This window comes from Alexandromys fortis, unplaced genomic scaffold, assembly GCF_014885135.2.
Source record: "Alexandromys fortis isolate MF-2015 unplaced genomic scaffold, M_Fortis_MF-2015_v1.1 scaffold_79, whole genome shotgun sequence".
NCBI lineage: Eukaryota > Metazoa > Chordata > Mammalia > Rodentia > Cricetidae > Alexandromys > Alexandromys fortis.
Window position 1 is genome coordinate 8,290,049 of NW_026067964.1, and position 13,547 is coordinate 8,303,595.

At 36.8% G+C, this 13,547-nt stretch overlaps 1 protein-coding gene across 6 annotated transcripts in view; it reads right to left on the minus strand.

Moving 5' to 3' along the window:
* Positions 1 to 13,547, minus strand: part of Ssbp2 (single stranded DNA binding protein 2) — a 259,155-nt gene that overhangs the window by 37,733 nt on the left and 207,875 nt on the right. For 3 of the 6 annotated variants that reach the window (XM_050153854.1, XM_050153852.1, XM_050153850.1), the window contains 3 exons: positions 9,168 to 9,234; positions 8,442 to 8,512; positions 3,588 to 3,655 (listed from right to left, as the gene is read on the minus strand). In XM_050153854.1, the coding sequence (XP_050009811.1) occupies positions 3,588 to 3,655; positions 8,442 to 8,512; positions 9,168 to 9,234 (206 nt within the window). Of the gene's footprint in view, positions 1 to 3,587; positions 3,680 to 8,441; positions 8,513 to 9,167; positions 9,235 to 13,547 lie in introns of all 6 variants that reach the window. The other 3 variants (XM_050153853.1, XM_050153851.1, XM_050153849.1) reach the window with 1 other exon arrangement.

A 13,547-nucleotide genomic window follows, 5' to 3' on the forward strand; every position in this document is an offset into this window, starting at 1 on the left:
GCTCTGTCCCCAGGAACCAATGGGGAAGGTGAAAACAGCTTCCTCCACCCTCCACACACATGTTATGGCATGTGCATTCCTGATACAAAGTCACTGTGATTTCTTTTAAAAAACTGTATGAAAAAGACAAATGAAATAAAACATTTAACTTAAAATTTATCTATTAAATTAGAAGCTAAATTAAAAGAAATTTTTATTTAAATACCATAAATTCAATGTTAAATTTATTATAAGTAACACTATTTCTATTGTTTACACTAATCTAATTGCAGAATTCTGTATTTTGTATTAACTTCATTTTAACATTATGGGAAATTACATATAACTCATATAAACACACTAACAAAGTTCCACAAATAGTGCCAAATCAAACGCCTAGTGGTTTTAAAGAACAACTGAGTTAGCTCAACAATGTCCACTTCTGATGACCTGACAACTGCATCACAAGCATTATTTTGAATAAACATTAGATGAGCCTTGTTTAGAAGCAAAGAAAAGAGAATATGTGAAAGATGTACATATTTTTGATAAGCATCTACTATGATGGACTGCTGGAATCGTGACGACCAAGGAGATAATTCCCCTGTGGAGTTCACGCATTTAAATAACCCACTGCATAGAAATAACTTTCTAGGAATGGCTACCTGCTGCAGGGGCAGTGCTCAGGGCACGGCCTGAAGCCCCTGGAATCTTGCTACTGGTGTTTCCTTTCAAAACCAATCTGTAACACATTTAGAAATGTTTATAAATTTTACTATCCATCAATTACTATTGGGTATTTACTTGCTATAGAAGAGATGAAAACCTACTCTGAATGTGCAGTTTGTCCCGAGTGTCAACTTCCTGCCACTGTAAGCCTTTCCTCCAGGTGACCAATGTTTATTTATGAACTTTTATTGGTGCGCTTAGCAAATTTTTGTTGTGAATGTTTAATTCTGCAATTAAAAGCTATGTGGCTGGTTAGAATACAGCATTTAATTAATTAATAATTTAATTAATTAATATAGCCAGGGCTGGCTGTTTACACTCCTGTCCTGTCTTCACAGCACATGAGAAGGAATGACAAGAAATATTCCCCAACTCTCTGGCAAGCCTGTCCTTGCTCCTAACCCATCTAAAAATAAAACTTGGAACACCATGTCTTATTTTTCAAAATTTCAATAGCCTAACAGGGTTTTCCTTTTTAATTTTTTTTCTTTTAAAATGTCATGAAGAAAGGCCCACGGGCCATTTTTTTTTAAAAAAAAATCTTTGTAAGGGGAATCACACATTTGCTTTAAAGATTACAAATAACAACTTTCAATTCAATTTACTTTACAAGTGTAAGGAGGACATGGTGTTTTTACTGTCTCGGTTTACCTTGGATTTGCTAGGGAGAGCAGCAATGCAATGATTTCCCTCTTTGACTAGAACTTGATTAACTGCAAAGTTTCCCTGCCACAGAAAAGTATTTTATGCTTAAATATATATGTATTTTTCATTGTCTCTGAGAGAATCCTAATTTACTAAAAATGAAAATAATTATAGAATGCTCCAAAATAAAAGGGAAAATAACAAAAAAATGGGAATAAGCTTGTAAGGCTTTATACTCTTTAAGAACTAGACTTCATATCAATTATAGAATCTTATATAAGAGAAAATATTTCAAACTATCTAATACCTAAGTAGCCTAAATAGCTCTCGCCAAAAAAAAAAAAAAATCCTACTAAGAATTTTAGCCACATTTTTAGTCTTAACAGTCGAGGGAATTAAGAGTACTCCTATGTGAATGCTCAAGTACATACACCAGAAGGAACTAAAAAATTGTAAGTAATTATTTGAGTCTCTGAAGTCACATAAAAATAAAATTTTACAATGTACCAGCAAAACCAGGCTTATCTCAAGTTGGCCGTGTGGCTAATTATCACACACATACTCCACCAAATGATATTAGATATGTTCTCACACTTGACAACCTGATTGACCATATTGAAAATTCACTAAAATATATTGACTTTTAAAGTGAGAATCTAAATTAAGTCTCATGTATTTTTCCAGCCCACTGTTAAGAGCTCCAGCCTTTGACATAAGTAGAAAATATCATTCAATCCTCTGGAGCAGGCGCTAATAAAGGGCGAGTCTGTGAGGAGTTCAAGAGCCAGACTTCATGTCTATCCATTTTTATTTCAAAAGCAAAAAGATGTTATAGGAAAATTTGACCTACTTTCCTCCCTGTTCTGTTAGTTTTGAGTCTGGCTGGTATCCACTTATTAACCTATTTTCAGTTTTAGTAAAAATTACATCCTATGAAAATGGTTTCAGAAGCTTAAAGAACCCTGCATACATCAGAAGAGCTCATTTCAGTGTGTCTTCACGCCACTGGATGACAGCAGAGTTGTTTCATTTAATACGGAAGGAGCTAAAAACAGGCAGATGGCAGGTAAAGTTGAGGAGCCTTACAGGCCTACATGGAACACGTTAATCATGTCTGATGAGCTTCCTTTAGGCTCCGCCACGTTGGTGATCCTCTGGTGAATTCGGAAAAGTCATTAGCAAGATCTAGTTTATACAGGTCTTCAAGGGAAGGTTGGAGAATGCAAAATAAATAGAATTCTTTAGTAAATTGCATTGCAACAGAAACAATCTACTCTTTTCGGACTGGAAAGGCCATTCCAGTAAAACAAACATCTTCAGTTTATTCTTCACCCACTTACAACTTGAGTTTTCAAAGAGAACCAATCCTGTACTACGAGCATTCTTTTTTTTTTTTTTTTGGTTTTTCGAGACAGGGTTTCTCTGTGGCTTTGGAGCCTGTCCTGGAACTAGCTCTGTAGACCAGGCTGGTCTCGAACTCACAGAGATCCACCTGCCTCTGCCTTCCGAGTGCTGGGATTAAAGGCGTGCGCCACCATCGCCCGGCTTCTTTTTTTTTTTTTTTTTTTAAAGATTTATTTATTTATGTATACAACATTCTGCCTCCATGTATGCAGGCCAGAAGAGGGCGCCTGGTCTTATTACAGATGGTTGTAAGCCACCATGTGGTTGCTGGGAATTGAACTCGGGACCTCTGGAAGAGCAGTCAGTGCTCTTAATCACTGAGCCATCTCTCCAGCCCCCTATGAGCATTCTTGAACACAGAGGATGTCACCACAGAGAACTTCTTTTGTGTTGAAAGTGGCCCCAATGATGGAAACACAGACATATTTTTATGAGTATTAACTGTATTGTCAGCTACCACAAAGAATTTATTAACATGAGTATGAATTCTCAATTATCAACCTCTGCAAAGTTAGTACATGGTTCTGGTGTCTGCATCTCTTCGTAGTGTTATATAGATTCTATATGACTCTATACGTAATTATTAAAAAGCAATAGACTGAAGGTTGTGATTTATGGTACCTAAAATGCAAAAAGAATTTGAAAGTTGTGTAAAAATGAGAAAAATATGATAGTAAGTCATGAAAATGAAGCAAAAATTGCACTCTTGTTTAGTTAATTTTCATACAGCAAAGACACTGAGGCACTTAAATTGCTTTATAAGTTTGTGTAATTTCAGAAGACAGTAAACAGAAGACCTCACTAAACAGAGTAATAAGCATTTTGCTTACATGTTCATTGCAGGCATTCCGGGGCCACCTAAAGCATTCAGTGGGGGTCTCATTGCACCTCCATAGTTCTGTAATGATAACCAAGGGTCAGACTACCACAAAACAAAAAAACAAAACCAAAGAGGAGGGGGGAAAGAAAGGAGAGCAGGTTAATGACTTCCCTACATAACTCCTGACTGGTAAGGCCTGTGTAATTCATTCTCTGAGGGGTCCACTCTTGTATTTTTGCTTCTATTTTTAGCACAACTACTTTGGTTCATGCCATTCAAAAATTCTATGAATATGGACAATCACTGGATCATGTTAAATGATCAAGATTATAACATTCAACATATCTTTATTATTATCTAATATCTATACATTATTTACTTTTTCAAATAAACATATCTTAAGTCCCAAAATTCTGTTTTTAGATAAATTATTAATTCAATAGGTTTGAAATTATTAGATGAGAATATTTACACAAAGTCTGAAAAGAAACTCAACCGGTAAACCCAACCCGAGAATGCTAAATACAAGCTTCTATTCATAGAGAAATATATCCAACGTAGACATGTGCTATTACAACACCCAACCATATGAGAACTAAAGCATTCTGAAAATACACCTGCTTGAATTGTGTGACCCAATAAACCTCAGGAAATACCTACTATGTGCATTAAAGGAGATGAAAAGCAGTTTAATGTTTTAGTACCCATATCATATTAGCTTACTAGTTAGGAAGAAGGATCAAAGACTACTTTCTGATTATCATGTTAATACATTTGACACTGTCAATGATTTTCACATTTGGTTTTTTGATGCCAATCTCCCTTCTCTCGAGTGTTGTATTCCAGCTACATTGCTGGCTCCTTTGGTTTTGCTCACTCTTTAAATATTACTTTCCCTCATGTTTTAGCTACAGTATTATTTTCAATAAATACACATTCATGGGTAATCTTATGTGCTCCAATCTGTTCAAACACTGCTTATACACCAGGACTTTGCATCTATTTTATCGTGTGTCACTACGTTGCTGAATTATGCTGAGCTCCACAGGGGTCGGGTATGCCTGTTGTCATCTCATGCTAAGCACACAGAAACCAGCATCACCTGCGTGTGCCTGAGTTCCTCATGCTCACTCTTCCTCTAGTACTTTGGCATCACCTCCCACATTAAAAGGCCACACTAGGAATTTTTTTCTTTCTTCTTTCTTTCTTTCCTTTCTTTCTTTCTTTCTTTCTTTCTTTCTTTCTTTCTTTCTTTCTTTCTTTCTTTCTTTTTCCTTCCTTCCTTCCTTCCTTCCTTCCTTCCTTCCTTCCTTCCTTCCTTCCTTCCTTCCTTTATTCTCTCTCTCTCTGTCTCTCTTTTCTTTTCTTTTCTTTTCTTTTCTTTTCTTTTCTTTTCTTTTCTTTTTGGTTTTATTCGAGACAGGATTTCTTGGTGGCTTTGGAGCCTGTCCTGGAACTCACTCTTTTAGACCAGGCTGGCCTCGAACTCACAGAGTTAGCCTGCCTCTATCTCCTGGGTGCTGGGATTTAAAGGCGTGAGCCACCACTGTCCAGCCACACTAGGAATTTCTACAAGTTCCTGGTGTCATTTCTTTTTAAAAATAAAATAAAATAAATTTCATATTTGGTCAACTGCCAGAGTCTGCTGCTTGCAGCAGTGAAAGTCCCTGCAGTGTTCTACTTCCTAGTGTGAAGACTACTGCACCATCTTAATTGGTTTCTGTTTTACTCTTTCTACTTCCTTGAGCAACTCTTTTTCTAAATTACAGTATTACTCATACCATTGAAAAGAAATAATGACCCAGATCACCTGTCAAATAGGTCTAAACTCCTGAATATGTCTCCTTTAACAAGCCAGTCCCAGCCTATGCTTTCTGCCTTCATTTCCAACTTCTCCTAGTTATAATTCTAGCCTACTGGATTTTTCCAAGTGAAAGAAACTACACTTCATAATCACGCTAACTTATCCTATGGAAACTCTTTGGAGGGGTGTTAGGAGAAAAGGAACGAATCAATAAGAAAGGTCTGCTAATTCTAGACAGAATGACATACTTGATAAACGAAGTCACCCGGCCAACCTGCTACTCTCATTGTTGATTTGCTTTCACTTTAAGGAAAAATCATTTACACTCAGGTTTGTGAGCTGTGGGGAGCCACTCTAACCACACAAGCCATTAGGTAAGAGGGAAGCTGGCTGTGTAATATTTGGGCCATGCACGGCAGTAGTAGTGGTAGTAGTCAGAGTCAAAAGTCATGGAGATGAAAAATACAGATGGTAAAGTAAGGCTCAGTGATTCATCACGAGGAGGTCTTGCCATCTTTCACCTTATTCGTGAGTTTTAGAAAATCTAATATTCCACTCTGGGCACAGAGACGTATCAGCTTGGGTCTCTACTGTCATAGCATTATGACCTATGCAGCATGCTGTCTCTGTGAGACAGGGTCTCTACATAGTCTAGGTTGTCCTTGGACTTGAAAGCCTCCTGCCCCAGCCTTTGGAGTTGAGGGATTACAGGTGTGTACCACAATAGCCATTCTTTTATATGGGCCAACCATTCTCTTAGCCTTATTTTCCTTACCTGAACGGCAATAATATTGATTTCCATGTATAATTTTCACAGGATAAAATGAAATATAAACTAGCAGAGTGCTTGATGAATTAAAACATGGCACTTGCTACTTAAAAACTGTAGCTGTTAATTCTTTTTTGAGGATGTTAATAAACTAAACTCCCTGCTTCACTTTTCAACTCTAAAGCATCACTTCTATGTTCTTGTGCTGACTCGCTGTGTAATTACATAGGGTCCATATTTTGTTTTCTAGGTTTTTAGTATTAGATAATAGCCTTTCTAAATGCAGCTGCATTTCCTGTTCAACAGTACGCACCTTGAAGACAGAAATCCCATTTTATTAATCGTTTTATACTAATGGTCAAGTAGGATGTCTGGTATACAGCAGACCTTCAATAAAAGATGAGCTAATTAAACTGAATTGTCATCGAAAGTGAAGGATTATCCAATATAATACGTGATTTACAGATATAAAATATTTTCATTTTGTGAATAATATTCCAAACCACAAAGAACTCAGGAAGAAAAGAATAGCAAAAGGCTTTCCATGTGAGCAACAAAGGCAGATGGGATGAGCTCATATCGAATCTTGGAATTTTAGAGCTGGGGCCACTGTTCTATTTCATCCAGGCGAATATCTCTTCCAATACCATGTGCCTCACCAAATGGTGTTCAGACTGTCTGCTAGGAAACTTTAATATGTCTTTCCTTTATTGGAAGTCTAATTATTAGAAAGTTTTATCCTATAGCAAACTGAATTCTACAATTCAGGATGCATTTAGATATATGGAATGAGCTTATTCTCTCTATGCAAGCTATACCTTCTCAATTAACACTTTCATTCATCCCAACTATTTGATTTTTAAGTGTATGTAGCTTATTTACCCTTATGGATTCTAGAGGAAATTGAAATAGCTATGCAATTTAAGAGACTATTTCCATAAGTCCATGGAACTTGCTGTTTGAAGAACACAGGCTAGCTAAGGGACACTCACAGAAACAAAGAGAAAACAATTTCAAATACCATATCAGAAGAAAAATTTTTCCCTGATGAAATATATCATTTTCCTTTTCCACTGAAAGGATATTGATACCAATTTAAAAATCATTTTTGTCTGCTGTCCTTAAATGAAAATATATTATAAATATATCTTAACTTGGAGTAAGTTTATGTCACCCATAAAATACACATTACCTCCATGGTCATCCTGCTCTGTGCATACTTGCTTAACTAACAGTACTCAAGAACCATTATGCTAAGTAGAGTGCTTTGTTTCAAACGAAGTTGTTGCCAGAAATGACTATCTCACTTTATTACACAGATCTTAAGGTCAAAAACCACAGATGTGATATTTATGGAATTAGGGAGACAGGTTGCTGGCACAGACCTTTAATCCTAACACTCTGGAGATTCAGAGGCAGGAGGATTTCTGTGAGTTCAAGGTCAGTATGATCTACAGAATGAGTTCCAAGCCAATCAGGGCTAAACAGTGAGACCTGTCTCAAGCAAAATGAACATGTATGTATATTCTGTCTATGCATAAAGCTACAAACATCATTCCAGAGCCTGTTCATATAATACAGGTACAAAGAGACAGGGCAGTTTACCCTTGGGTGGCAGCTACATGGTAAAATGTCTGTTGTAGGAATTGTTTTTCATTATCTTTTAGGAAATGAAGTTTATATTTTTTGATACAAACATTCCACTTGAAAGGGATATGTTGTGACTATCACAATGGGATTCCTGCCATTCCAAATGATTTTACTTCAACTTTATCTCCTATCCCATTCATGAGCATGGCTCTTGCTTTTGTTTAAATGGTTGGTATTTACAATTATTTTTTATTAGCCTTTTGTATGGTTTAACTTTTGGGGTTATTGTTGGTGTTTCTAGTTTCTGAGATAAATTTATATGAAGGTATTTATTTCCTTCATGCTAACAGAAATAGATATGAAAGATACTAATAGAAAAAAACTACTTTATGGCTTGCATAGGAAGTATTCACACTGACATAATGAACTGTGACAAGAAGTCATCAGAAAAGATTACTAGCCAGAAGTAAGTTTTTATTATCTTTTGCAATTTTTATAATATAAAATATATAGCTATTTGTAACATAAAGCATACAACCTACTGTGTTTTTAATTTCAGAATTTTAAACTGATATCTATGTGTCTAATGTCATCAGCCCGTGATTGGTCAATACTCCAGTGTATATGCTAACACCCAGCAAACAAAGCCCTTTTATCAGGAGGCAGCAGCCCAGTGTTTCCCTCTCAGGCTGACTGTTTACCTGTGGTCCTAAGGGCACCATTCCTCTTGGAGGAGTCATTCTCTGCATTGGTCCACCCATATTTGGATGTCCTAAAGGAAGTATGAAGAGGTTAGCAACAGAACAGCTATGAGCACTAAACCAGAGACCAGTTTCCTCCTTGCTGGGTAGAACCATGCCACATCTGAGCACTGCCACCACCGTATTTTACTATTGTAGCCATCATTTCCAACTCCGGCTATCACCTGTCCCACACTCTCTACTGGTTTCTTAGCGAAAATTTTCTTCCTTATCTGTGTTTACTTCTCTTACAGTCTTTGCTCCTCTTCCCTTAGGACAGTATTTCCTGGAATGTAGCCTTTGCTATTCATGGTCCCTAAATATTGCCAAGGCTCCTGGGAACTGTTCAACTACTGAAGTCACATGCTACTTTGTGCTCTTCCCATCTTTCATCCCTAAGTCCTCTATATGAAAAATGTGGAGGAACTGAAAGTGTATAATCACTTAACTTCCTATGTGTTAGAAGTCATGCACAAGATTTTAGACATTTTAATATTCTGTCTCTTACGTCAGCATCTCTAACCTGCTATAGTGTATAATTAAGAACTAGCTGGAAAAATAAGCCATTTAGTCATGTTGCTGTGAAAATACATCCGGGAAAATTCTGGAATATTTATAGCAATGAAGTTCTTCTGGAAGAAATTCCTCGCTGGTTCAACGCATCAGTTTCACCTCCACTTTAATTACCTTGTTGTCGTGTTGGGTCCATTCCACTGGGGAGTAATGGCTGACTTCCTGGGACACCTCCAAGTGCCTAGCAATTCAGTAAAACAAAAACAAAAAGCAATATTGTAAACACTTATGGAAGACATGCATTAGACATTTCTCTAAGTATATAATGCATTTGAATCTCTCTCAAGATCTTTCAATTTCTCATTCATTTTGTTTCATCCTTGTATACAATTAACAGCATCTTCAAAATATAATTAAATATGGACTGAAACACCTTTCTATAAAGATCCTCTTAGTTAACTTTAACTGGAAAATCTTATCAAATTAAATATTCAAATATTCCAAAAAAGATATTTAACAACTATGCACCCAGATGTGGCAAGTCCCTTTGTTATTGGGGTATGTAGCAGAGAGCTCTAGTTATTCTTTTTTTTTTAATTCTATTTGTTGTTGTTACTATTGTTTGCAAGTATACCCAATATACACTTACCTTGCAAGAATATTTAAAAATTTTTATTTCTTATATTTTTAAGAATATAATTAATTTCCTCCTTCTCTTTCCTCCCTCCCAACTCTCCTATATACGTCCTTGATCTCTTTCAAATTCATGCCCTCTATTTTCAATAATTGTTACATACATATATGTATATTTTGTGTACTTATTCCTAAATACGTCAATATAACATGCTCAGTATATACAGTGTCAGCTCAGTCTGTATAGTGTTACTTTCATGTGTGACTTCAGAGCTGACCATCTGGTATTGGAGTGCTCTTCTTCTCCTCTCAGGAAACCTTATAAGGTCACTGCTGACATCTTTGACATCTGTTTTGGGATCATTTCTTTACAGAATTCTTGGGACAAACCTTATAATTGCATAACTTCATGAACATATGAAGCCTCACCATATACCCCAACCCAGAGTCCTCATCCCCTCCCTTCCTTTCTGCCCCACCATCCCCCTTCCCCTCTGCTATACTATCCCCTCCCCTCCCCCATCATAAATCATCTACGGGAGCTCTTGAGAGCAAGCTGCAGATGGAGCGCCTCGTTATCCTAACATTTTAAGTCAAGAACCTCCTGATACAGCAGGACCACCAGTCACAGAGCTAATATAAGTCCTGTCATTTCTCTTATTTCTTTCTGGTACCAGAACATCATGGACCATGTGTTATCTTGAGCTGCCATGACTCTTTCTGCTTTTCTAAGCAGAAACAATTTCCATTTTTTTCTACCCACACCAACCCTTCTCTATTAACCCTCAATGGCTATAAGAAGAATAAGCGGTATATTTTACAGGGTGACTCTGATATTCTTTTCATGACCTGGATTCAGGTCACATTTTCTGAACAGGAAAGAACACCACAGAGAGGCTATGATGTCCTTTTCTGTGCACACATTTGAGGGTTCAGGGTGCCGGCTCACCCACTACTGGTGAACTTGAGCTTTATCATCTGATTGAGATGGGATCTGTCAGATTTCTACATCATAAGGCTATCACCCAGCCCTACAACTTTGTTTCTATGATCAGAGCTATTCTGTTGTCAACAACCCATTTCTTACACTCCTTTGTAAGCTATGTCACTAATCCCTTCCACTGAGATGCTTGTCATATGGAGATACTACATGCCTATCACTGCCTCTATGTTTACTGGCTGACATTTAGTGTAGGAAAGCTTTATTACTACTCATGGGTCCTATTTTATTCAACGAGTAATAATCCATCAATTATCTATCCCTTTTGTATGTGTGTATGTGTGTGTGTGTGTATGGTGTATGTGCGGTTGTGGGTGTGCAGTTGGGGGTTGATAGCAGGTCTTCACTTGCTCTCCATCTTAGTTGTTGCGACAAGGACCTTTGCTGAAGGTAGAGTTCTCTAGTAATGTCTGGCTGGCCTTGAGTCCCAGAGATCACCTGGCTCTCTTTCCCAGCATTAGGATTACAGGTGCGAGCTGCTATGTCTGAATCTTATGTGGATGTTGGATCTGAGTTCAGCTTTGGAGTATGTTTTACTTCATGGCTAAGACTCTCTGAGTGCAAACATGTTCTTTATTTTGGCCTAGCTCTTGAAGCAGCCCCTTTTTCAAAGGATCTTGACTCTTTTGATAGCACAGCATTTATGCATCATGATCTGGGCAGCTGGTCTTGCTTCTTTGGGTGCAATGCCTTTAGACACTTGTGGTAAGCAATAAGCTTGAAAAAAATCTATATAGATATGTGAACAATAAATGCATACTCTGTGCATACGCACAACAAATTCACAGCTTATTATTCATTCAATACTATAGTTCAAACCTGGCACGCTAGGATTATTTTTCGCCTCCTATGTAGACTTGTCAGTATTTTATCCAACAGTAGGAAGTATAGCTTTTATTATCTTCAATGTATTTTCTTATGTAACTAATCAATGTATTTGCCCAATATAACTCATCTTCCAACCACACTTCAGCATTACAGTGTGGCTCTGGAATAGCCCCAGGGCATCCTTGTATAGATGGAAGATACTAACAGCAACATCAAGAAAAACTATGTAATAGCAAAAAATGTTTATGAGACTAAACAACACACTTTTGAATGAACAGTGAATCATTAAATAGATTTGTGAGAAAATTAAAAATTCTTATAATCAAATGACAATACAATATATCATTCTTTCATACACAGCGAAGGCAGTCCTAGGAGAAAAGTTTATAGATGTAGAGGCTCATATTAGAAAACTAGAGACATTTCAAATAAACAATCTAATGATGTACTCAAAATTCTAGGAAAATAAGAAATCAATCTCAAACCCAGCAGATGGCAAGAAACAATCAAAAAAATAAGACAAAAATTAATGAAATAAAAACTAAAAGAACACACAAAATCAAAGAGTCAGTTCTTTGAAAAAGTTAATAATACTGACAAACCCTTAGCTAAAGTGACAAAAAGAAAGAGGACAAAGATCCGCATTAAGGTTATTTATAACAAACCTACAACCAATATTATACCACAGTGAAAAATTACTGATATATATTCCGCTGAAAACAGGGATGAGACAAAGATGCCCCCTTTTACTCTCTTATTCAATACAGTGTTCCATGTGTTAGCTATGGGATTAGAAAAGAAAAAGAAAGACACACAAGGAACAAAAATAAGAAAGGAATATGTTAATCTAGTCCTATCTATACATGAAAGACCCTACAGAACCAACTAGAAAGCTTTCAGCTCCAAGAAACATTTTAAATAAAGTTTTAGGACACAAAATGAATTAGTCTTCACATGTATGAACAATGAACTCTCAGAAAAGAAATTAAAAATATTTTACTCACAATCGCTCCCAAAAAGTAGCTAATATAAACCTAAGCAAGGATGTAAAAGACCTCTACACTGAAAACTTCAAAGTATTAAAAAAAAAAAACAGAAAGGAATATACTAGATAATGCAAAGAATCGTGTTCCTGATCAGCAAATTTTAGAAATTAATATCATGAAAGTAGCTCGTAGTCAACAGATTGAATCTAATTACCATCAGGATTCTGATATCATTATTCATAGAATTATAGTAAAACAATCCAAGAATTCATATAGAACCACAATAGACAAAATATCTGGTTAGTTTTATGTCAACTCAACATGTCATTTGGGAAGAGGAAACAGAAAATGCAACCCCCCATCAAGACTGGCCAACAAACAAGCCTATGGGGATAATTTCTTGATTGATGTATGATATGGATGGGTCCAGCTCACTGTGGACAGTTCCACCCCCTACGCTAGATGCTATCTAGATGGTGCCCCTAGGTGGTGTTCTAAGAAAGCAGGCGGAACAATCATAAGGAGACCAAGCCGGGCAGTAGCACTCCTTCTGGCTTCTGCTTTGGTTTCTGCCTCCAGGTTCCAGGCTTATACTCCTGCTCTGACATCTCTAGAGGATGGACTATATGCAGTGAGGTAAAATAAACCCTTTCCAAGGATCAAAAACACTGTGAGTGTGGAGCCTATAAGTCAGACTCTGAACTTTTTATATTGTTGTATTTTGGTTTTGTCTGACTGACTTTGCCATGGTTCTTCCCTCTTTGATTAAGAAAGCATGTAAGAGAAACAAGCAGGTGTGGCCATACTAATTTCTAACAAAGTTGACTTCAAACTTAAATCAATCAGAAGAGACGGAGAGGGACATTTTATACTCATAACAGGAACAATTCATCAGGATGAAGTCTCAATCCTGAATATCTATGCCCCTAATATAAAAGCACCCACGTACGTAAAAGAAACATTACTAAACCTCAAGGCTGCCATCAAACCGCACACACTAATAGTAGGAGACTTCAACACCCCTCTCTCACCAATGGACAGGTCAATCAGACAGAAACCTAACAGAGAACTAAGAGAATTAATGGAGGTAATGAATCAATTGGACTT